The sequence below is a fragment of the Tachysurus vachellii genome, chromosome 24 (genome assembly GCF_030014155.1).
Source record: "Tachysurus vachellii isolate PV-2020 chromosome 24, HZAU_Pvac_v1, whole genome shotgun sequence".
Taxonomy (NCBI): Eukaryota; Metazoa; Chordata; class Actinopteri; order Siluriformes; family Bagridae; genus Tachysurus; species Tachysurus vachellii.
This window is the reverse complement of record NC_083483.1, coordinates 12,729,925-12,755,605: the sequence shown is the minus strand read 5'-3', so window position 1 is coordinate 12,755,605 and position 25,681 is coordinate 12,729,925. Positions and strand designations below refer to the sequence as shown.

Here is a 25,681-nt window from a genome sequence, read left to right as displayed (position 1 = left end):
GTACTGGAGTATGTTCAATTTGTGTTTTTTAATGTATCGAACTAGTTATCAGTTTTTAAGTATTTGGAAAAGAAACCCTGGTTTCAGCATAATAATTATCATGTAATTGCAATAATGAACACACTGCTATTTTAGTTAGCAAGCACTTTGTTGTAGTCATGTACGTTACACTTACGTTAAGTTGAGGAAATTCATCCAGTTGTAGAATATTCACTATTGGATTATTATTTCAATTATATTCAACTAAGAGTGACGTCATTATGTGTGATTCGCAACCATTCAAAACTAAATGCAAATGAATTTCCAACCGTCAAAACATTTACATTTACATTTACATTTCAGCATTTGGCAGACGCCTTTATCCAGAGTGACATACATAAGTGCTTAAATCACTTATCATTGGATGCATTAATGCTGGTTCACTAGGTTACATACTTAAGATACCATGAGTTTAAAACATTGTTCAAAGTTACAGTGATAGAATATAATAAAATTCAAATCACACTATTTAGTGAGTTAGGCAGATAGTACACAACAGTCAGGAACCTACTTTACCAGAAGACAATATATACAAATGAAGAGAGTTAAAGCACTGGAGAATTAAAACGACTGGAAACACTGATTCTTCTTGGTAGCAGTGGACTCTGAAGTTCATCTATCTATTTTGCAAGATATTATACATTACAGTTTATATATCAGCAGTTTAGTCTGGAATGCAATTTTTTGGAGTGTCAAAAAAAAACATGCAATCTTTTTTTTTGTACAGCACAAATCACCACAAACTAATAATAATCAGATTTAATTTATGATTTTGGGTGCGAGCTGATTATTTAGTTTATTACACTTTGCACTTTGACACTGCTCTTGGTTATTGATTTATAATGAAATGTAACCATTTACATGAACAATATCGCAAATGCCAAATTAAGACCATAAATATTTTTATGCACAAAAAAAAAACCAAGTAGTACGTTTTTAATGGCAAGGTGCCAGTTTTATAGAGGTTAGTACAAGCTACTAAAAACAAAAATGTATTTAATCTAATAGCTTTTTGATGTTTTTATAATATGATAATAACACATATAATGACTAGTAAAAAAATATTATCATTGGACGATGAACAACAATAAACCTTCTCTTGGGCGGGGAAGGAAATTACTGAGCATTGCATCTCTGAGTCACTGTGGTGCTGCAGACTCCACCTCTTCATGTCATGTGTATGTTTTTTTTTTTTTAGATTCACCAGTACAGAATGAATCACTTGTGTTTGAATAATAGTTGGCTGTCCCCAAAGTAACGAGTTGTCATGTCCAGGCAGTAAATACTCTAACCACAACAACTCGTTTGTGTTCTCAGTCTTCAGTGTTATAATGAAGCGTAACGTAATGTGATGCAGTGAAATGTATTATAATAATTACTACAGAACAGTGTACCATAAGGTACTGTACAGGGCCTCAGTCATTATTTTGGGGAAATTGAAAAAGTTCAGCGCCACCTAGTGGTAGATAAACTCTGTATGTTGTGGATTTACTCTGAAAAGTCAGTATTAGATGATAAATATATCCTCTGTTGTTAGTTGTTGGATGTTGGCATCCCTGATGACATTTTCAGATTGTTGTGTGATTAATGTGTTTGTGACCTCTTACGCTTCAGGGTGTTTGCGTCTGAAATCTGACTGATCGATGGCTGGCTTTAAAATAAAAAAAAAATTCTTTAATATCTGTGCAAATCTACAGCTGCCTTAGTGCATTTTGACTTAATTTTGGTGTTTGTTTTTTTGTTGTTTTTTTACCTCAACTTTACTTTTTTTACCTCAACTTCAGTATTGTTATTGGCTGGAAAGAAAAAAATAGCTTCTCAGTATATATGCTAATATAATTTTACTAACTGAACAAATTTCAACATTGAAGAAACAGAATTAATGGATAATCAGAAGCAGAGCAAATGGATAATAAAGTTTTTGACAGTGTTTGTCTGAGTCACTTGTGCTTCACAGTGCTATGTGGCTCTGTGGCGCAATGGATAGCGCATTGGACTTCTAAGTAACGCTCAGTGAAGAGATTCAAAGGTTGTGGGTTCGAGTCCCACCAGAGTCGAAGTTATGTCAGTTACATGACTATGTACAAAAAAATCTCCTGTTAGCAATGTTCATAAATAGGGGAAGTGAAAGTTTGAGCTAACCAGGAAGTTTACATTTTAATGACGGCTGAATCAACTGTATAAAAGGTTACACGAACACAAACGTGGCACTTTCATACCTCCACTTTTAACACAAGTTAATACAATAGAAAGAAACAGGAAGATTAATTGTAGTCACTTGTGCCTACCGTGGGTGTGTGGCTCTGTGGCGCAATGGATAGCGCATTGGACTTCTAAGTAACACTCAGTGAAGAGATTCAAAGGTTGTGGGTTCGAGTCCCACCAGAGTCGAAGTTATGTTGTTCAATGACTACTGTTTGCATATAAAAATAAAATATGTACATTGGTTCTTAAGGTCCAACGTCACTCGATTTTAACCAGGACTTTATGTAATTTGAATATTTATGAAATGATGAATTACCAAAGGTACTGATACTTTAATACCAATAATTCTGTTCTTGTTTTATTTTGAAGATTTATCTGCTTTATTTTATACCTGAGTGTTTTTAAAGGTATCTAACTTTTTTGTTTTTAAATATTTGGATATGAAACCCTGATTTCAGCACAATAATTAGCATGTACACGTTTCTTAAAGTTTGCTTTGGGAAAATTCACTCAGCTGAAGAATATTTAACTAAGAGAACTTTTGCATTATGATTTAATTTATTTAACACAATTGTATTTTAAAATAGCAATCAGTAATGTTTAGATTATTAAAGTTTTTGAAAGTGGTTTTCTAAGGAGTGTCACGTCATATGGCTCTGTGGCGCAATGGATAGCGCATTGGACTTCTAAATTACCCTTGTTGTAGTCAGCACAAGCCCATATTAGACTTGAATTTGATCTAGCATTCAAGTGATAGAGGTTCAGTGTTTAGCTGAAGAACTCCTCGGTCTTCTCCCAAGGTCTAATTCTTGAGGTTTTTTTCTTTAACCCTGTCCTTGTTTGACACACGTCGGCTGAAGGCGGCCAGATGTTCGTCACAGTCACTATGTGCTTCACAGTGCTATGTGGCTCTGTGGCGCAATGGATAGCGCATTGGACTTCTAAGTAACACTTGGTGAAGTGATTCAAAGGTTGTGGGTTCGAGTCCCACCAGAGTCGGAGTTATATCCTTTAACATCCTCTGTTAGACTTTGATATAAAGTATGTACACTGGTTCTTAAGGTTCTTCAAAAATATCTCCTGTTAGACTTTGGTACTGTTTGCATATAAAAAATAAAGTAGGTTCAATGGTTCTTAAGGTCCTGACTAAATAGTGATTAGTGATGCCATGTCAATAGTAGCACTGTGTCACAGGTTCTATGATTGCTGTAACTTTTTTCACAGAAATTATGCTAATTAGCTTGTACATGTGTGACGTTAAAAGTTATAACATCGATCGTTATGGTTATATGTTACTGTACGTCTGATCACAGTTACATGACTGGACATGACGTTCTGATGACATCTTCTTATGACTTAGGTCAGCTTGGTACTGTTGGCATATAAAAATAAAGTTCAATGGTTCTTAAGGTCCTAGGAAGTTCACCAATATCACTTGCTTTCAACCAGGACTCTAAGTAATTTGAATATTTATAAAATCATGGATGACCAAAACTACCAATGTTGCTGATATTTCAATACCAACAATTCTGGTAGATTTATCTGCTTTATTTTATACCCGAGTTTTTTTTCATGTATCGAACTAGTTATCAGTAGAGGTTCAGTGTTTAGCTGAAGAACTCTTCTGCCTTCTCCCAAGGTCTAATTTGTGAGTTTTTTTCTTTAACCCTGTCCTTGTTTGACACACAGCGGCTGAAGGTGGCCAGATGGCGGGCATCATCAGCGCTGTGGCAGTCGCCATTTTTGGAGCTGCCTCCAGCTATTTTGCTTACCAGAAGAAGAAGCTCTGCTTTAAGGTGCAAGGAGGTGAGTGACTGCAAAAAAAAGTTTGCACACCCTTAGGCCCAAATAAAGAAGAAAACACTTAGAAATGCTGTTTTCCAAGACCTTCTTAACTGCACTTCGTTATGCATAACCTTGAGAGTTATATATATATATACGTATATATATATATATATATATATATATATATATATATATATAGTCCTGTATAATATTATGAGTGAAGATATTAAAATTAGTTATTAAAATGACTGAATCACATTTTTTAAATGTTATATAAATCTTCATTACCAGATATAATTCAGTTATACATTTTTAAAGAATGTTTGAAGGCCAAAGGCTTTCAGGTTTGGTTTTGTTCAGACAAGATTTTAGTCAATTTCATTATGGACCTTTTTTTTTTTGTTTAAGTAAAAAATCGCTGGGAAGTGTAGTGTGTTTTATTGCAGGCGTTATGTGCTGCACTGCCCCTAGAGGCGAAATCGTGTCATTACAGCAGCCAGCTGCCAGCGGTGTGTCGAGTTACAAAAAGCCCGTAAAGCCGCAACCTCAACAAGTGGCTCTGTGGCGCAATGGATAGCGCATTGGACTTCTAGTAACGCTTAGTGAAGTGATTCAAAGGTTGTGGGTTCGAGTCCCACCAGAGTCGCGGTTTTTAATTAAGTATTGCATAAAATTTGGGTTAATGAGGGTGAGGGTTCATGTGGCAGGCTCTGAAAATCCCCTTTATTTATTTATTTATTTATTTATTTATTTATCTTTCTTTCTCTCTCTCTCTGTGTGTGTGTGTGTGTGTGTAGGGACTGACCCAGAGAGTGGTAGAAACCAATCTGGCACGCAGTCTGATCCACAAGGTAAGCTGTATTAAACATGTTTATCATAGGACGGCTTTAATTATTAATATTAATTATTTAATATTAATTTGAATCACAGTTTTAAATCCCTTCAAATGAATGTTGTCATATTGTATTATTACATGTATATTATTATTATTATGTCATATGTATATTATATATTGTACTGTTACAAAATAAGCATGGTAAATATTTCTTTATCGAAATTTGTATAATTTAACACTTTAACAACAAAAGAAATTAAAGGTACATATTTATTAAAAAAAAAAAAAAAAAAGATACTTCAAGCTTTAAAAACTAGGTAAACTCAAAAACCTGCATAACTGCCACTAAAAAAACAAAAACAAACAAACAAACAATAAATAAATATATACAAACATAGATAGATAGATAGATAGATAGATAGATAGACACTCAATGTGTATTTAATGCAGTTTAATTTCAAAGATTTTCTTTCCCCAAAATGGGGATTTACACTTAGTAAGTAGTTCGATTGGACTTAATTCTTTTTTGTTTCAAATACAATTGCAAAGGTTTACAAATTACAAACCCCCCCCCCCCTAAAATGAGTCTGTTAGGATTTGAACATACACACTTAAAATGTAAAGTCTGTTCTTGTGTTAATGAGATCAAAACCATTCAAACCTTTCACATGCTAATTCCACTTTAACGGCTTTGTTTCGTCTGCAGCCTTTAGCAACCTCCTCCGATCGTCCTAACTCCTGATGGAGCGGCACATACCTACAGAACAACTGTGGCCCAAAGAGGATGTGTATAATCATGTTAATCTTCTTTAATGTGTTATAGTTTGTGATTTGGCTGTTTTTATTTTGTGTTTGTTTCTTGCTTGTTAGTTATGTAAATTAGTCCAGTCTTTTTTTCTCTGATGAAGATTGTGATTATTGCAGAATTTTGTTTGACGTGTCTTCACATGCTAACGAGCAATGATTATTTTCTTTCAGACAAATTAGTCGCTTTTAATCTTTCACTTTTTTTACTGTATAGGAAACACAAATTTGCTCAGTAAGCAAACAAACATGCTGAAGAAATGATTTCTGGCTTTTATTATGGTTCTGTAGAAAGGGCTTCAGTGATCTGGTACAACTTTACTGCTTATTTCATTACACCGATGTTTTTGTATCCAAACCAACTATCTAACTAGCTGTTTGTTTGGTAATCTGATTCACTTTAAGCAGCATTCCTTTTACAATTAGACACTCTGATTTTAAAAACACTCAGACCGCTTTGACTTAGAGGTATTACTCTATTTAAATTACTCTAGAAAAAATTCTAGAATGGAAAGAATGAGTGATTTTGTTAAGTGTTGTGTTTTGTGTGTGTGTGTGTGTGTGCACATATTATGACGCTTGTTATCTCAGTGTATGATGACTAAATGCTGCCTTTACTTTATGGACCTTCCTATTTAATTGATGATATGGATGGATTTTATGTTTCATGCTGTAAAGTAAGACATATTGCTGTAGATGTCAGTATTTTTGTTTCATTTCTTTCATTTACTTAGCTTGAACCATGCATCATAAGACTGACACAATCCAGAGCTAAACGTAAGCAACGCCATGAATGTTTGGTCCGAACCTTTTATGACTGATGTACCACATTTTCTATCGAAGTGCTTTATGTCCAGCAATAAAACCATCACCTTATCATTATGAACTTTTGCCGTGGAGCAGATTTATTTTCCAAAGAAACAGAATGAACCAAAAGCAGAAAGCAATGTGTTGGACTCCTACTGTATGTGTTAATAAAGCTCTGACACTGGAGACCTTCCATTTATGTTGATTAAATGGGCGATTTACATATCAAAAAAACATGCATTCAAATAAATATAAATAAAAATATGTTAAAGGCAGAACTACTGCCAGAGATGTACTGTTATATATCATGAATAAACACCTGTTCATTTTAGGGCATGTTTAATTTATATTTAAAGCGTCAGTATCACAACGTGCTTAACACAACATTTGCAATAAAGCACATCCTGATTACATAGTGATTAGTGATGTCATGTCAATCGTAGGACTGTTTCACAGGTTCTGTGATTGCTGTAACTTTTTTCACAGAACTTATGATAACTAGCGTGTACGTGTGACGTTAAACGTTATAACATCGATCGTTAACGGTTATATGTTACGTTACGTTTGATCACAGTTACATGACTGGACATGACATGTTCTGATGACATGTTCATGTTTAGGTCAGCCTTATGACACTGGGTTCAAGAAAGCTGTTTGTCTTTCTCTCTTTCTTTTCTCTTTCTTTCTTTCTTTCTTTCTTTCTTTCTTTCTTTCTTTCTTTCTTTCTTTCTTTTAATACAAAAGTACTTTTAAGATGCTTTAAGTTTTTGTCCCATGCTGTTCACTTTGAAAACTAGCACTAACAATAGTGTTTAATGAGCGAGCTGCATACAATTTGTATTTTTACACTTTTTTTCTTGTGTAAATATTCTAATAGTCATGTAGCTTTTGTCACCAATTATGCTTTAATTGTACAAATTGTTATCAAGAAGACTAAACATCTGAACAGTTGTGTTATTTATGTGCCTGGTTGAGTGAATAAAGAATAAACATGAGAAAGTCCATTGACTTTATTGAGATGTCGAACCTTGGGTTTATATTAAAGCTAACACAGAGATGTGTGTCTAATAAACAAACTACAAATCTTACATTTCAATGCAAAATATAAATATCATCTTTAATACATTGCAGTTTCCTGTGTGGAGATATTTATTTATCATTTGTGGAAGGAGTCTCTGTTGTCAGTTTTTGTCTGGTTAACTTAATGAAAGAACAAAGAGAGGTTGGTGAGGATATTAAATTCGACTATAAATGGGTAAAAAAGTATTGTTATATTGTTCATTCATTCATTCATTCATTCATTCATTCATTCATCTTCTACCGCTTATCCGAACTACCTCGGGTCACGGGGAGCCTGTGCCTATCTCAGGCGTCATCGGGCATCAAGGCAGGATACACCCTGGACGGAGTGCCAACCCATCACAGGGCACACACACACTCTCATTCACTCACACAATCACACACTACGGACAATTTCCCAGAGATGCCAATCAACCTACCATGCATGTCTTTGGACCGGTGGAGGAAACCGGAGTACCCGGAGGAAACCCCCGAGGCACAGGGAGAACATGCAAACTCACACAAGGCAGAGGCGGGAATTGAACCCCCAACCCTGGAGGTGTGAGGCGAACGTGCTAACCACTAAGCCTTGGCTATAGAAGTGATTTCTAGATATAGCCAGTCAGCTTGATTCTTGGAGAACGCAGAGCGAAACAGAGTGACGGTATCAGTCTTTGGCACAGCGTTATATTGTTTAATGAATTGAAAAATTAAATTGTAAGAGTAAAAGTTAGGCCTTTGTATATAAGTGAAGATAAGTCTTTGGGAGACTTTTCCCAAGAAGTCCATCAGGGTGCTGCATAAAACCACCATATTGCTGACTATTTACTGATATTAGCCTTACTATAAAGCTGCTTACGCTCAGTCCCTTAGTCAGTTGATTTGGAAATCTATCCTACTAATACATATAATTAAAGGTTCACATCAAGACTCTTCTCTGTTCTGGCTTGTACTTTAGGTGGTGCAATGTAGAAGTAGAAGTTCCTCTAGATGTCTGAAGATCTGAGTCACCTCTGAGTCTTCATTCTTACGACGTGTGAAGACTTACCTTGTCTCCAAATACTTAAAAAAATGAATTCTTCTTGCTATATTTAATCCTAGTCGAGTTTTAGACAGACAATATACTTAGTCCGCGAATTAGTGAACCAGCATCAATGTATTCATTTATAGAAACTTTAAAAGCACTTCTGTAAGACGTCCTGGATAATACCATAAATGTACTGATATGCCCATGTGACCATTTGTAGGAACTCTGTAAAGCTTAAAGGCAGAAATGTTCTTACATGAATACATTCTAAAGCTTATATTTGAATTCCTGCAGGTTGCCATGCCAACTGTGGTGGCACAGTTAAATGACCAAAGTCTCATGACCCAGAGTCCACACTGAACTTTTGTTTAACATGTCTAACTGACATGTCTAACTGAGTTTCAGTTTGCTTCACACCACACAGGGCATAAGCTCTGTAGCCTTGGCTATAGAAGTGATTTCTAGATATAGCCAGTCAGCTTGATTCTTGGAGAACGCAGAGCGACACAGAGTGACGGTATCAGTCTTTGGCACAGCGGCCGGCTATAAACAGAACGTATTTCCATGCTGGATTTCGTGGCCTGAATTTGCTTCCAGTTTAAAAGACAGCAGAAAGCATAAGGCAAAAAAACAAACAAAAAAAACAAGATAGAAAATGTCAGGTAAGGGCATGACTCACTATAAAAATGATTTACATTTCATTTTTCTGATCAGAAAATAAGAAATGGTAGTACAGAGAAAAAAGACTATTATTCCATATATTCTGTTATACCAAAAGCCTTGTATATGTACTACATGTATTCAGTATCTAGAACCTAAGTCTTACATTATATTAAAAAAACTGTATTTTTTTTTTAAAAAAGAATATTTCCATTGTAACTACTCCAAACTCACAGACACTAATGCAAACCCAGTCTATTTAATTAGCACCCTTTATAAAATCTACTGAATAAACTCTTCTTATCAAAAGCATGAACTACAATATTAGTTTTCAGTCTGCATGGCAACACAGCACTTCAGTTATTATGACCTTGATTGCCATTCAGTATATGGTGACATTTCATTCATGTAGCAGCCATCTGTTTCTTTGGTCTGGTGGAGAGAAGGTCAGAGAGACAACGCTGCCATTAATCAAATTTCCGATGGCTTCGGACTCATCAAGCTCCCATCAAAGAACACTTTGTATTATTAGGCTATAGCACTGGCTGTCCAGACTTGGACAATGTAGTGCTGACTTATTGTCATTTCTCTCCAGTGATCCATCTGGTATGAGAGACAGATGGAGAAAATACTCAAGCTCTGAACACTACGATATTCTATCCGGATCATTAATTGTGTAGCTCAGAGAACAAAATAAAATGTAACTTGTTAATTAGGCTGTTTGGAATTTAGACACATGAGGCAGTTGATTTGACAATTAGGTTAAAATACTAAAACTTGCATCATGACCAAAATTGTTAGAGAACATACCTAAATTAATCATAAATACCTGAAGGGGGGGCACGGTGGCTTAGTGGTTAGCACGTTTGCCTCACACCTCCAGGGTATCCTACCTTGATGCCCGATGAAGCCTGAGATAGGCACAGGCTCCCCGTGACCCGAGGTAGTTCGGATAAGCGGTAGAAGATGAGTGAGTGAGTGAGTGAGTGAGTGAGTGATTAAAGCTTTGTTGCAAGGCCTCACTCACTCACTTTTTACCACTTATCCGAACTACCTCGGGTTACGGGGCGGTTATCTCAGGCTTCATCGGGCATCAAGGTAGGATACACCCTGGACGGAGTGCCAACCCATCACAGGGCACACACACACACTCTCATTCACTCATGCAATCACACACTAGGGACAATTTTCCAGAGATGCCAATCAACCTACCATGCATGTCTTTGGACCAGGGGAGGAAACCGGAGTACCCGGAGGAAACCCCTCGAGGCACAGGGAGAACATGCAAACTCCACACACACAAGGTGGAGGTGGGAATCGAACCCCCAACCATGGAGTTGTGAGGCGAACGTGCTACATACTAAGCCACTGTGACCCCCCGTTTCAAGGCTAATAAATTAAATTATGGTTGCATCGGACCAAAGAAACATTTACAATGAACCACTCTTCCAGAAAGCCCAGCATGTGGAGTATCTGGGGTTTGAATGTTGTGTTCCACCATCTGAGCTGAGGATCTCTCCATCTTCTCCAGATTTAACCTTTTCACGTCTTGTCAAATACTTTCTTGTCTGTCATTCTGTATTAGAGGCTAAACAGGCCTTTGTGACACTGGCTACTAGTGACGCCTACAGCATGGGGAGTCTAGTGGTGGGCAAGTGCTTGCGAAGGCATGGAACAACTCGAAAACTGGTGGTTATGGTTTCTCCCAACATTAGCAGAGAGACATGGTAGGTGAAAATGGCTACTTCATTACTAAAGGACAGATCAAACTAGAATCATTTGTGATTAACATGGTTAACAAGGAACCTGCTAGCTTTCTTTCAAGATTTAAGAGTTTATTATCATATGTACATATGTTACACCATACAATCATATTCTTACTACGTGAATCCTCCCAGCAGCCTATGGCATAAGTTATAAGGAGGTGAGGAAAGAAACAAAGTGACAAAAGACATAAATTACAAATTTACAAAATGCCAGAATGACTTTTAGAGCAAAATACAAGAATCCAAATGTGCATTGTTTAAGTGTACAGTGTGCAGTGGACACACAGAAGACATGCATGTGCAAAGTCCTGCAGTGTTTATGTTAAAAGTTTAAGTGCCGTAAAAGTATAACTGAAAGATGCAATTATAATCTAGAGCAAATCTTTAATCTAGACCAAAATTAAAGGATTCACTCCTCCTTCATTAAGTCTTCATTAATATGTGTTTTTGTAAATACCAGAGTATTTTTTGGCAGAAAGTGTTGGAACTCAAACATTTGACAAATGTTATTTGTGAAGGCTTTTTTCATCACAAAATATTAGACCAAGGAGGGATATTTAAAAAAAAAAAAGGAAATAAATAATAAGCTGCACTTTACCTATTTTGTCATTCGCTCTTTAAAGTAGAAGAACCTTTTACAGTAAGCATCCGAGTAGAAGCCTTATTGAAACAACAAATTCTTTACAGGGAACTTTATGTAGTCTTTAAATGTTATACAACATCTCAACAAGTAGATTCCAGGTGTTGAATATTCTATAAAATATCTATAGAATCCTAGAAAAATCCCCTTGAGTCAAACACCTCTATATCTTTACAAGAAAAGTTCATACCTAGATTATTAACAGTCCCAACAATCTAGCTCTTAATATGCGTAATTTTTTTGTACGTTTCTGATTTGCAGATTTTTTCAAACTCGATTCCTTGATGTGCGTAAACACACGCGCCTTTTATTGCTTCCTAAAAGTGGAACTGTCACTTTATTATTTAATATGCCACGGACTTGTTCCGGATGATTTAAATGATTCACGTGCAGCTGCTGTCTTGTATATGTCTCCAGTTTGTCTTTGGAAGACGTGTTTGATGAGGTTATAGTGGTGGACATGTTGGACAGCAGGGACAGGACTCATCTCTTCTGGCTAGGACGTCCAGACCTGGGCGTCACATTTACCAAGCTTCACTGCTGGACGCTTATACAGTACACCAAATGTGTGTTCCTGGATGCTGATACACTTGTGAGTAGTTAGTAGGAAATAACTTTTAATGAGCATCTATATTTTGCATCATTGTGTTTGGACCATGTGAACATTTTTTTTTAAGGTGATTGACATGGATCAGTGATTTATGGTGACGACTATGGGGATGTGGTACCATAGTGGTTAAGGTCTGGACCTTAGGTCTGAAAGTCTTGTGAGTTCAAATCCCAAGTCCACCAACTGCCACTGCTGGGCCCCTGAGCAAGGCCCTTAATTCTCAATTGCTCAGTTGTATAAAATGAGATACAAATAAAAGTCGCTCTGGAAAAGGGCGTCTGCCAAATGGCATAAATGTAAATGTGCCCCCAGTGCAAATGATCTGAAATAAAGGGTCATTTACACAGCAGCGTTTGTACGAAAGAGATACGAAGTGCGACATGGAAATCGATAATGAATATATGTAATATCCCAAACATGTTTCCTTTGCCAACAGAACAAATACAGTAGAGAGACGTGTGTTCAAAGCCTATGGACCAGAAAAAAAAGTTGTTACTATAGAAATAAACAAGTGCATCGATTTGGGTAGGGATGGTAGGGACATGTCCCTACCAATATCCAGGGAACACTCAATTGTCCCTAGCAATAATTCGACCAAGCCTATATATATATATATTTATACATAACCACTGATGTCCGTCTGTGTCTTGTGCTTTTTTACTTATTTCATTTAACATTTATCCAGGAATCATTAAATAAGATAAAAAATATTTTACAACAGCGTTCTGTAAAAAATAGCGCAACTTGTGGAACACAAACATTTAACAGATTTACCCCCTGCAATGAATCCCGCCTCTGTAACTCACCTCTCTAAAAGGATTGACCTTTGCCTTTTTTGTGTCCTGCCTCTGTAACCCACGTCGCTGTTTGATTGGCTTTGTCTTTCTCGCTAATGTGTTGAGGTCGGAGGCTGCAGCTATATTCCGTTGTATGAAGCAATATGCAACGTGATTATTCAGGCTACCGGTATGTGAGTAAGAACGTATTCTTATAACAACAGTTTTATGCACAAAATACGGGGAATGTTGTCCCCACCAATGTCAAATAAATTATGTCCCCACCAATGTCAAATAAATTATGTCCCCACCAATGTCAAATAAATTATGTCCCCACCAATGTCAAATAAATTATGTCCCCACCAAGGTCAAAATCAAACTTACGCCATTGGAAATAAATAATTAAAATGAACTCATTGATACAAACTGGTGATTTGCAGTTTTAACTACTCTCAGAATCTGCTATTATTATAGAAAATAAATCAACATCTTTTGACCGATTTGACTGAAGTACATCCTGGATGCATGTTCTTGCAGGTGCTGTGTAATGTGGATGAGTTGTTTGAGCGAGAGGAGCTCTCGGCGGCTCCAGATCCAGGTTGGCCCGACTGCTTCAACTCTGGCGTGTTTGTATTCAGACCGTCACTGGAGACCCACTCACGCCTGCTGGATCACGGCAGGATGTGTGGCAGCTTTGATGGTGAGGGTGAGGAGAAAAAGAAAAGCAGGGTTAGGGTTAGGGTTAGATAAAGGAGCGATTGATATTTCATGCTTAGGGCTATTTACGAGTTTAATGTTGAGAAACTTTAAAAACCCATTAAGTCACAAGTGCTGTTTTAATCTTATGTTTTCTTGTTGTTTGTTTTTAGGAGGTGACCAGGGAATTTTAAACACGTTTTTCAGTGACTGGGCAATAAACGACATCAATAAGCATCTACCGTTCATTTACAACCTCAGTGTCAATGCAATCTACACTTATTTACCAGCTTTCCACAAGTACGTACTCAACAGAATGATCAAGAACCATCTTCTCTGGCTGCAAAAGCAAAATATCAAAAATACTCAAGGATATCTTAAAGGGATTTTCAAGCATTTTTAGAATACCATAGAAAAGAATTTCAACGTGTTTCCTTTTAGTGAAAAAAAATCAGTACAATCCAATGGAAGTTTGTAGAAAAAAGAAAATGAAGATATTATGTTGAAAACACTTGAGTGTTCCCTTAAATTCAGTTCATTTCCATCGGTCTCATTGTATACTGTATGCAGGTATGGCCATCAAGCAAGGATCGTCCACTTCTTGGGAAAGAACAAGCCTTGGCATGTTTCACACAAGCAGCAACCGTCCACTGATGTTGCTCAGTGGGATTCCAACAGGAACTTGGAGAAATTTGTTAATCTATGGTGGGCAGAGTACTACAGTCACACAAAAACACGTGTAAATGTGTCTTATGAGCTCCAGGATGCTGAACCGGTTGAGCAGCTGGAAATGTTAGCGGACGCACCGTGTTTCACCCATGTAGCCACTTTGCCTCATGTAAGTCCACAGTTGTGCTTCAGATACAGTATATCATATCTATTTTCACAACATAGAAAATATTCATGGGGGCACGGTGGCTTACTGGTTAGCACGTTCGCCTCACACCTCCAGGGTTGGGGGTTCGATTTCCGCCTCCGCCTTGTGTGTGTGGAGTTTGCATGTTCTCCCCGTGCCTCGGGGGTTTAAGAAATAAGAAAGTGAGTGAGAAAATATTCAATCATTCATTCATTCATTCATTCATTTTCTACCGCTTATCCGAACTACCTCGGGTCACGGGGAGCCTGTGCCATCTCAGGCGTCATCGGGCATCAAGGCACATAGAAAATATAAAAAAATAAAATGTATTAAATGTTTAAACACTAAGTACTGTTGAATACTTGATTCTGATTGCTCAGAAGGTGTCCACTTATTTTCTGTAACAGGGACTTGGGACTAGTATGGTGGACTAGTATGGTTTTATTTTTGTAAGGAGATGTTTCTTTAGCAATTTTGGAAGGATTCTGCAGTTTCAGAATTTTGTAACTGTAACATTTTTAAACAAATCTTCCAAACAGACTTTCTTAGTAACAAGAGAAAAAAGAGAGACTAGTGACTGGGGTTTATACAGTAGTTGCTATAAGATAAGCGATAACAACAACTCCTGGATATTTGACCACATGAAATGTAATTTGAAATTGAGAATAATGTTATTGACTGTTGGTAAATTGGTATAAGAGAAAAAAAATACCTCAGGACATGCTTTTGAAATTTGTCATTAATTTCCTATGACAGCACACCCCTTAGTGTTTTATCCTTTCATAGTATAAAGACAACAACTACAACAACAAAACAATAATAATAATAATAATAATAATAATAATAATAATAATCATAATGTGGGGGTCACGGTGGCTTAGTGGTTAGCACGTTCGCCTCACACCTGCAGGGTTGGGGGTTCGATTCCCGCCTCCACCTTGTGTGTGTGGAGTTTGCATGTTCTCCCCGTGCCTCGGGGGTTTCCTCCGGGTACTCCGGTTTCCTCCCCCGGTCCAAAGACATGCATGGTAGGTTGATTGGCATCTCTGGAAAATTGTCCGTAGTGTGTGATTGCGTGAGTGAATGAGAGTGTGTGTGCCCTGCGATGGGTTGGCACTCTCTCCAGGGTGTATCCTGCCTTGATGCCCGATGATGCCTGAGATAGGCACAGGCTCCCCGTGACCCCAGGTACTTCAGATAAGCGGTAGAAAATGAATGAATGAATAATAATAATAATAATAATAATAATAATAGTAATAATAATATACAGAATTATATATAGATGCTTGGTTACTTATGAAAGGGCTTTCTTTCTGAAATTTTTAAATTTAATTGAATCAGAGCTCTGATTTACATTACAGTCCGATTTACATTACAGTCCACAGTCCACATTACAGCTCACAGAACATGTATGAGCTTTGCATATATATTTGCTCAGCATGCTTTAACACACAAGACAGGGTCAGAGTCCATTTCTGGACATGTGGAGGTAGATCTCTGCTTACTTGTTTGTTGTTTGTGTTTTTTGCTCTAGAGGTCACCACCCTCTGCAACATCACCCACCGCTCCTCCTCATCCTCACCGTTGTGAATCAGTCTCTCAGGCTGAGGAGAGAGAAGAGAAAATACCTAGTGAATCACTCGGGAAGCTGACGTTGAATGCGGCAAGCTCAAGTACATGTCATCAGCTGGAGGAGACGGTGAGAGCTGTTTTTTTGAGCTGTTTACATTTACACTTATTCAAATGGAGTACTCTTTTATGCAAAACGACATTCAAGTGAGAATCCGACTCAGGCGTACTGTACTGTATATATGCGAGCAGTTAAAAATGTATCTCAAGGACCAAATAGTGGCACTTCAGCTCTGTCAGTTCCTAGATTTAAACTTATGATCTTTTGGTTGCTTCCCTAATGTAGATTAAAAATTAGAGAGCATTGAGTTCTGAAATCACTCTCTGAATCTGCATTTCAGTTCAGTTCAAGCATCCAGCATGTACTTAAAATAAGAATTCAGACTTACTACAAGCTCAACGTTTAAGGTTCTGGGTTACTGATCAGAGGGACAGGGGTTCAAGCACCAGGCCTTTAACAATGCCCTTAACCCACTATACAGTACATGTATATCAAGCACTGTTACATCCATGCCTACCAATCCTTACAAGCGTATATGTGTGTTTATGTGTTCACACACTTTGGTTACTAGTCTCATTTTTTCAATTTCTTTTAAATGATGTGTATCAGCTAGCTTTAGCTTTAAATAGTGTTGTAAAGCATGTTATTGTTTCAGAATTGTGTTAGAATTCCTTGTCTTCTTATTAATATTATTATGATTAGAGCAGATTATCAAGAACAACATACTAGGTAAGATTGGGTATTTGCTCTCTCTTTGGTCTTGTTTGTAGAGATTCTCACCTAGATTTGTGTTGCTAGCACTGAATGCAGTTTCATGGTTTCGACAATTTATCAGTTTCAACGATTTATCGGTTTTGACAATTTATTCAGTTCCTCCGCTTAATGTTTTAGCAAAGTGGTTTTGCTATTATTGATCATGAAATATTTCCAGATCACTATCATGTCATATCATTAGTGTAGCTGTGTACACTTGGCCTACATCACACAGTGTCACGTGGTTGTGGGTATCTAAGCATGAGTAATTTACCATGGAATCTATGATATCTACTAATATATTATTGGAATTGGTATCGATGCATCCCTAGTAAATGCAACTGCACGCACTCACAAACACACACACACACACACACACATAAAAAAAATCCATCAAAAAAAATTCGAGAATGACTCAAGGGTGAGAATGGAACTCATCAGCCAGAGCAATAATGGGCTTGCTTTATGTGAAAGACTCTCCAGCAACAATATTAGCTCTGCAATGACCCTCGGGCTGTGACACACTGTGACAAATGAAGTCGCAGACGTTGCATCGTGCTCCTCTTCAAAAAGGAATTGCAATTTTTCATTTTTTTTGCTAACTGGAGGACATTTGGCATCAGGGCTATAATTTTATCAAAGAACATCTTCCTCGTGCCCTGAATGTTTTTCACGGTAAAGATAAAATTCTCTACGGTCACATCATAGGCCGTTGGCCAAATAAAACCTTTAGTCTGTTTAATCTCGGGTCCAGTAATCTTGATCACCTTTTCAAGTTTATAATCTCAGAACACTTTATATAAATAAAGGATTAAGACTTTTATTTTTAACATACACAACCATACAAAGTACAACATAAGCAAGGAATAACACAAAAAATTCAAGAAAAATAATCAACTACCTGAGTGTGTGGAGTAGTATTACTTACACCACCCTGAGGTCCACTGATACCATTTCCAGTAGTGGTTATTTCTCTTATACTTTTCTCTTAGACTACTATCAGATCTGTTAGCACAGGGTTGCACAAATTTTTCTTTTTAGCCCTTAGTTCTGTGTTGTCTTATGCAGCTCTGTGTCATTATGTAGCACCGGGGTCCTGGAGGAACGTTGTTTCATTTCACAGTATACTGCATCAGCTCATAGGGTCGAAATGACAATAAAAGCCTCTTGGCTTGAACTGCTGTTTGAGAAAAATTGATCACCTTCACCTTCTGTCCAATCAGATTCATGTATTCCACAGTGTCATAGTACGAATAACCGATCTGCAGGAACTGAACCATAATCTACTGTTATTTATATATCAATAAATCAATTATATATCAGTTACACTAAGCCGGGGATAGGGGGATAGAATGAGTAACACAAAGAATAAGAATAGGCAGCATTAAATAAGTTTATATATGAAAAAGACTATTCTATATACTATATACAGTATATATAATTGCTCTGTTTGGTAATTTGTCATACTCTGATTTTTTAAATTGACGAGATGGACAGAATTTATAGTTTTTAAATGCAGCAGGGATTTTTTTTTTGTTTTTTGAGAAACATATTTAAACGGCTTTAGAATCTTTTAGCCAAGGGGAAATTTGGGCAGCAACCAGGTCTCTCTCTCTCTCTCTTTCTCTCTCTCTCTCTCTGACTCATAATAAATTGACTCCATCTTGGAGATCAGCAGTAAACCCTCGGGCATTCTTCAACTCACTGGTGAAGAATTTAGACACGCCTTGTGAAAAACACATCAGCCCTTTATACATAGACAGAGTTAGTAAACCAAACTGAAGAGTATGTTTCACTGTCAAGTATTAATTCACATGACATAATCCTGAGAAAGTTTTAAACCAGAGCACGGAACACTCTATAACACTCTATAATATATTCTATTATATTTTATATTTTAAGCAGCCTTGCAAATTTATTTTACAATTCACCAAACAAGCAATTCAGATTCAGATCTAATTCAGTGCATGTCTAATCTGTCAGTGTTATTGAGATGTTCTTATTTTGTTGCCCGAAACACAGTGCTCTAATCCTGATATGGTATCTGCTGCTGATCCTGAAGATCTGGAAAAATCTGAGTATCAGGAACCACCAGCTGAACAAAAACAGGAAGAAGAAGTCTCAGGAGCAGAATGTGTCCTCATGGAAGCCTCATCAGACACTGTAGGTTTTTCAAGAAAGTCGAATGAAAAGTGGAAGAATTTATTGCTCTCAGATTGCCAGCCATTTTGGCTTTGAGGTTTTGCAGACCAATAAGGACTTATTTTTAGATGTACATAAGTAAATGAGGACATTTTTTTCCACTGGAACTGGAAACCTCAAAGATTTTCCTTTGCTTGTTTAAACTCAAGAGTAGAGATTTATTGAAATCAATTCTTCTACTGCCATCTGTTGGTAAAAAAAAAAAAAAAAAAAAAGCTATTTCTTGGCTGCCTCAGTCCATCTAGTATTTTTCCAGAGAAAAAAAAAACCGAGGTTTTTTTTTGTATCTGATGTTTACGTGACTGATTCATTAAAAAAAAGAAAGAAAAGAAAGCACATGACTAACATAAATCATTAGCTGAAACAGTAACAGTAACCCAGTTGGTTAGGGAGTAAAAACTAACTGGTGAAACATACTGAAAAGTAAACAATGTGTAAACTTAGCTTAAGCTGCAATGCTAAAACGAACTAGCTCTGGAGATACAGTAGCATTGGCATTAGCATTAGCATTGAACGTGTTTTACATGTAAAGTGAATGTGGGTTATTTTACTATACATGGATTTATATCCTGAATTCATATCGATTTAAATCCAGTTCAGTGAATTCTAAATCACATTTAAACTAGTACTCACAGAAAACTAGCTGCCAAACTACTAACTCATATAACTAACTAGTTATGCTACTTTTTTCTCTTTTCCCACCAAACCTGTTGAATTCAATCGTGTTGATTGTTTGAAAATAAATTAGTAAGTAGGGGTTTGTATGGCAGATACGTAACATTTAGACATTTTTTGAGTCGTTTTTATGGACTGGGTTGAATGAGATGTTTAATTACTTAATTTGTTACTAACAACAACAAAAACCTGCTGTGGTATAAGAGGAATCGAACACTTCTGGCCATGCTGTTGAAATGATGAATGATCAACATTTTTGATTCATCACAGATTGTTTTCCAAGCGCAGCACATCTCAGTATGTTTTATTAATTGAATGAATTAAAATGGTTTGGAGTAATTGAATCAATTTACATTTTCTATACACAAAAACCACAGGAATAATTTAAACACACTGGGATATGGATAAAAAGATTTTTTTTTTTTTGTAGGGCAAGCTTACATCTTACAGAATTCTATAGATCAATCTCTTCTTTATGTCACCTTGGACTAAAACACTTTTTTATTTGAAATTTTCAGGCCAGACTGGAGGCTTTAAAAGAGAATTTGGAGCATCGGAAGAGATGGGAAGAGGGTCAGATTGATTACCTGGGAAAAGATGCCTTCGAAAACATCCGGCTAAAACTCGACCAATTTCTCAGTTAACACTTTTTATGAGTGTGAGTGAATAAGTCCATTATTGTTTCACTATGTCTACCTCTATTATATCATCTCGATAGCTAATCAAAAGGGCTCATGAGTGGCACAAGGAAAAAAAGCTTTGTATTGAGTTTGTGAGTTTGAATGCCATCAGTGCCACAGTGTCTGTGAACCAGGAATGAATAGAGCAAAATTGGCCATGCTCTTTAAATGGAAGGGATAAGATACTTTCTCTCCTCTGTCAGTCAGAGTGACACCAGCCAATCATAGGTGTTTGTGATCTCATGTCTGTGGAAGAAGGCAGATTGCATTGTGTTATGGTGCTTTATGTAACAGCATGAGCAGCAGTTTGAACTGATCTAGCTATCATACAATATAGTGGAGTTAGCTACAGTAGTGGGTAGGAATTGGCAGATGAACAATTTAGTTCAATTCAGTTTATTTGTATAGTGATTTTAACACGTCAAAGCAGCTTTACAGAAGTATAGAAACAGAATAAAAAAGTAAAAGTTACTATATATCTCTAATGAGCAAAACTGAGGTGACGGAAGTCTCAGAAGTGAAACTCATCCTCAGTTGGGTGTAAATGTAAATAATGACCTTTGTACAACAGTTTATAGTCCAGTGGAATTGTGCACCTAAGGAGCTAATAGGTCAGGATAATTTCTGAGTCCATTACAGACTTAACACTGATTCATTCCTGCTAAATTGGGGTAGAGGGCAGGACCCTACTGTTGCAAATAAAAAAAAAAAGGGAAACATTTGTTTTTTTACTTTATCTGATATAGATTTAGTGGATTTAATATAATCCAACTGCTCATTAAATCAGAAATACTAAAATACTGATAGATGTTCTATTTCAGTTTATTACGTTATGTTCCTGTGAGATTTAGAGGTCCACAATCAGAGTGCTTGTGCTTGAGTGCTTAACATCAGATGGACTCAAATTCATCATTTTCTTAGCACTTATTATACAGGTTAGATGAAATATTATATATTGGAAAAGAATTTTCTATGAAGCACTGATAAAATGGACCTTATTTGTACACTAGGAGGAGCTCTTTCTGCAATTTACGCCTTCCAGACAGATTGGAGGATTGCTTATTAGGAGTCAGATGTATTTAAAATAAAAGCATGCACTGTGGATGGTAACAGTAGTGCTTCTGTTTACTTCTGCATGGTGGTGGTTTGCAGTTAATGACAGTCATAACTACATCCTCATGCTGCTGCCTATTTGCTAAGTTAACAACACACTCGCTTGTCTTCCTGTATGAACTCTGCAGACTTTAACAGATGCTACCTATAAACATCCTGACTGAACTTTGATATTCTTCCAAGATGGAGGCATATTTTTTGTTCATTTGGATGCGTCCCTTGTTTTAGATTATAAATAGTATTTTGCCCTTAATATAACTAAATCATTTTCTGTTGATCCTGGGTGTGGATGTCATTCCTAATTTCATTTCATTTAGAGCCCCACAAGCTTTAAACTGCATGTTTAAGAAAGGAGTGCTATGTTTTTATTTCAGCATAATCTCTCTCTCTCTCTCTCTCTCTCTCTCTCTCTCTCTCTCTCTCTCTCTCTCTCTCTCTCTCTCTCTCTCTCTCTCTCTCTCTCTCTCTCTCTCTCTCTCTCTCTCTCTCTCTCTCTCTCTCACACACACACACACACACACGCATGCACGCACGCACGCATGCACACACACACACACACACACACACACACACACACACACACACACACGTTAAATTTTCAAAGCTGATTGGTCACAAGGTGTAACAGCAGCTTAGGCAGTTATTCTGTCTGAATTTTTAAATCACAGCTTTATAAGTATTAATACTGATATGTTAGAGCCAAAGAACATTCACAGCGGATGAGCTACATAATTTAATGCTACAAATTTGTGGATGAAAAACCCTGAATAAATAAATATGTAAAATTGTTGATATACAGCTTTCCGGAAGGATATATTTACATTTTTTTTAATCTAACTATATATATGGATGAAGTGTGAAGTGTAAGTGTGTTTGCGATATGAAAAAGTCATTTAGGATGGACAACGATTAAAATATGTTGGATATTTATAGGTAAATAATCAAATTCAATGTCATAACAGAAACTCACACAACCTTGTTTTCTTTTACATATTTTTTTTTATTTATTTTGCATTTACTCCATATTTCAAGATATTATACCACCAGGATAACTCGATATTAAGTTTAAATGTTAAAAAACAAACAAGTTATTTCATTGAAATACTTTGAGATATGTGGAAATAATGACAAAGTAATTCCAAACTGACCTGAAACTGTTTTCTTTTAGCATGTGTGATTATTACTTACTGATGATATCCAAAACATTTTTTGATACTTATCTTGTTTGACTTTATTTAAAGGTTTGGTTTGGTTTGGTATTTTCATAAATCTCCATTGACTATATAAATAATCACTGAAAACAAAACACTCAGTCAAAACATAGGAAATAGCCCAAGTCATTATCATTTATGTAAGTTCTAGTTTGTTTGTAGCGGCAATAAATCGAAGCTGTTTGTCCCTGTTGTAAATATTTAGGCATGAATATTATTCACCGGATTTCCCTGACATTGTATGTCTGTCACATACAAGGCTATGAAAAGTTTGCCTACTATGACCTGTGTACTTTTACACCCTACAACATCTGCCACTCAATATATTTCTATATTTCTTCTTCATCACTCATTGTGACATTTTCCTAATCCTGGAAGAATAAAAATCCAGACAGTGCAAGCTGTCAGAAACGCAAGTGTTTCAAAATACACTTGATGTGCTATGATAAGATCATAGTCATGCTTTGAAAACTAGATGCTCGGTGAAAAAAAAACAGAAACACTGAAGAGGACAGCAGATGTCAATTTGGTAAAGGAGTCCCGGGAGATTAACATCTGTCCAGCATGCTCTCTGATATCCACATGTACATTACAAATGTCCAATCCCTCAGGGCTGGGATCAGGTTTCAGGGACAGAAGTTTAGTGACCTAAAATCATAAATCCTCCTCTGGGCTAATTATCTGAAAAATTATACAATAATCTTAAGGATATTACGAGTACAGTAACTGTATTAATTATTATTGTTATTTTTCAAGTCAGATTCTTTCATGAGATCATGAGATTGTGTTTTCTTTTCTTGAGTTACTCAGTCAATCAAGACTCCTGCTTCCGTTAACCTGCAATGTCTATGTCATAATTATTGGCACCCTGAATGAATGAATACATGTAAAGTGTGATATTTTGAGATTAAAATTGCTGTATGTTTTCTTTTATTTTCCCCTTTTAAAAGAGATGGCTAGATAATTAAAATGTATACAAAAATTGTAAAATGAGTATTTTATTAAGTTTATCTGCAAATAGTATTGCTACATTCATTTTAATCTCATTTAAAATCGTTTTTACTTGTTCTCATGAACAGGTGCCAGTAATTTTGCAAGCGTCAGTAGCAACAGAGTTAACAAATATTATTGTTTTTGTGCATTTGTTATGTCTTCATGGTCTAGCCTGCTGGAGCACCAGTGTCATTGGGTTTTTTTGATCCTTATAATAGCTCTGATAAATGAGAAACAATCCAAGCTCCCACACAGCCTAAAGTACCTCCATATGGCTTGAGTCAACATCCATCATTTTCTATACTACGCAAAACATATCCACATTCCGTTCAGAACACATCTGCTGTACGGCAACTTCCGTACATATGTCTGAGTTTGTATTTTACACTGTGCAAACCTTGAAATGGACCTTCACACAACCATGTCACCAAATAAGTCCAAATGTTGCTCAGCTTGAAGGATGAAGATGGTTAATTTGGTGAAGAAGTGATAAATAAAGGAAAAAACATTATGAAAGTTACGATGGAAGCAAATCTCTGACTCAGCTTAGCAACCCATTACATTTGAACACTACAAACCAAATACAGGGCAAGTGTTCTGCTAGCACAGATCAATTTTGTTGGGTCAAATCCACAAACATACCATGCTAATTCCCAGTCTCTACTAAACATACAATCGAACTTGATATGATTTAAGCCAACTCTTTAATTATGGTAGAAACCACCACATTTTACATTCTAATTAGGCTGTAATTCCATGTCTAACACTCATAGCTAGCAAAGAATGTGACCATATAATGTACAAAGCTGCCTTGGCAACTTGGGTGGTTGAAGATCTCTCATCTTTCAGTGCAATTAATGCGTGTGAGAAACTGCATGCACAGCATACACTGAATTGCCAGCTTCTAGAGTTCCACAATGTGATCTGGGAACTTTGCCTTTTTAAACTAAAATAGTATACAATAAAGTAATAATAATAAAACCTAAAACCTAATAAAAACTAAAAAATGGTTTAATTAAGTTTAAGCTCTCTTTCAAAAATCTAAACGTTGGCATATTTCCTCTAGCTATCATAACATACTCATTAGCAGTCACACATAGTGCTCATGCATCGGTAGAGCTAGCTGATGAAGAGACAGGGAAATGACTGATATTGTGCAAAAGAAAAAGTGATGGGGCAGAACAAGATGCTAAAATGCTCAGTGGCCACAAGAACCCTGTGCCATATGTGTGGTCTGGGATTTCTAAGGGAAACAGACAAGCAAACAAGTTTTGTGACATTAAACACATTGGAAATGTGCACTTGACTCCAATTCTCCTATTGCATTGCTGAAGTGTTATGGTTCCAATGACTTTTTCACAGTCATCACATTAATGCTACTGGCCCTAGGTCTATGGAGCAATGCTGCCTTTTCCTGAGCAACTCTGGGACCTTTTCCTGCTTGTCAACATGCTATAAAGTAAGCAATGTTTATATGGTCTACTTACATATATAGTATATAATACATTGGTATATCAGGACTGAGGCCTGCTTCGGAAATGGTAATTGCTGCTATGGGATTTTTTTCAATTGTCCATCTTCATTTTCTTTTAACCCTGCCAATAAGACATTTGCACAGTACCATGATATAAATATATGAGGATCTTAGGTCTTTGTACTGTGGAATGGTACATTTTTTTTTAAACTGCTGGAAAATACAGATATAATTGAGAAAATCCTTTGTTATTGGTACTGCTGTTACATAAGAATAGTTGGATCCTTCTTTTTGGCAAGGTGTAAAATCACAAATCTGGAACTGCTAGAACCTAGCTAGAACCTAGACAGCTAGACTCAAACATTCAGGAAATATAATTACCCTA

The 25,681-nt window shown here is 36.5% G+C and overlaps 2 protein-coding genes and 4 non-coding genes across 9 annotated transcripts in view; all 6 read left to right on the top strand.

Moving 5' to 3' along the window:
• Positions 1 to 7,501, top strand: part of cd99 (CD99 molecule) — a 29,276-nt gene extending 21,775 nt beyond the window's left edge. For all 3 annotated transcript variants that reach the window (XM_060860191.1, XM_060860192.1, XM_060860193.1), the window contains 3 exons: positions 3,934 to 4,050; positions 4,827 to 4,880; positions 5,571 to 7,501. In XM_060860191.1, the coding sequence (XP_060716174.1) occupies positions 3,934 to 4,050; positions 4,827 to 4,880; positions 5,571 to 5,599 (200 nt within the window). In that variant the 3' untranslated portion in view covers positions 5,600 to 7,501. The remainder of the gene's footprint in view (positions 1 to 3,933; positions 4,051 to 4,826; positions 4,881 to 5,570) is intronic.
• On the top strand, positions 2,005 to 2,096 carry trnar-ucu (transfer RNA arginine (anticodon UCU)). Its single transcript is given in 2 exon segments — positions 2,005 to 2,041; positions 2,061 to 2,096. It is a non-coding gene; the product is annotated as a tRNA-Arg (tRNA).
• Positions 2,339 to 2,430, top strand: trnar-ucu (transfer RNA arginine (anticodon UCU)). Its single transcript is given in 2 exon segments — positions 2,339 to 2,375; positions 2,395 to 2,430. It is a non-coding gene; the product is annotated as a tRNA-Arg (tRNA).
• On the top strand, positions 3,152 to 3,243 carry trnar-ucu (transfer RNA arginine (anticodon UCU)). Its single transcript is given in 2 exon segments — positions 3,152 to 3,188; positions 3,208 to 3,243. It is a non-coding gene; the product is annotated as a tRNA-Arg (tRNA).
• Positions 4,585 to 4,675, top strand: trnar-ucu (transfer RNA arginine (anticodon UCU)). Its single transcript is given in 2 exon segments — positions 4,585 to 4,621; positions 4,640 to 4,675. It is a non-coding gene; the product is annotated as a tRNA-Arg (tRNA).
• A 1,461-nt stretch (positions 7,502 to 8,962) lies between the features above and the next one.
• Positions 8,963 to 25,681, top strand: part of gyg2 (glycogenin 2) — a 30,083-nt gene continuing 13,364 nt past the window's right edge. The window contains exons 1-9 of one of the 2 annotated variants that reach the window (XM_060860858.1): positions 8,963 to 9,223; positions 10,807 to 10,948; positions 12,045 to 12,219; positions 13,551 to 13,713; positions 13,883 to 14,009; positions 14,280 to 14,547; positions 16,100 to 16,264; positions 18,971 to 19,111; positions 20,344 to 20,483. In XM_060860858.1, the coding sequence (XP_060716841.1) occupies positions 9,217 to 9,223; positions 10,807 to 10,948; positions 12,045 to 12,219; positions 13,551 to 13,713; positions 13,883 to 14,009; positions 14,280 to 14,547; positions 16,100 to 16,264; positions 18,971 to 19,111; positions 20,344 to 20,469 (1,314 nt within the window). In that variant the 5' untranslated portion in view covers positions 8,963 to 9,216 and the 3' untranslated portion in view covers positions 20,470 to 20,483. Of the gene's footprint in view, positions 9,224 to 10,806; positions 10,949 to 12,044; positions 12,220 to 13,550; positions 13,714 to 13,882; positions 14,010 to 14,279; positions 14,548 to 16,099; positions 16,265 to 18,970; positions 19,112 to 20,343; positions 23,802 to 25,681 lie in introns of those variants that run through there. The other variant, XM_060860857.1, reaches the window with a different exon arrangement.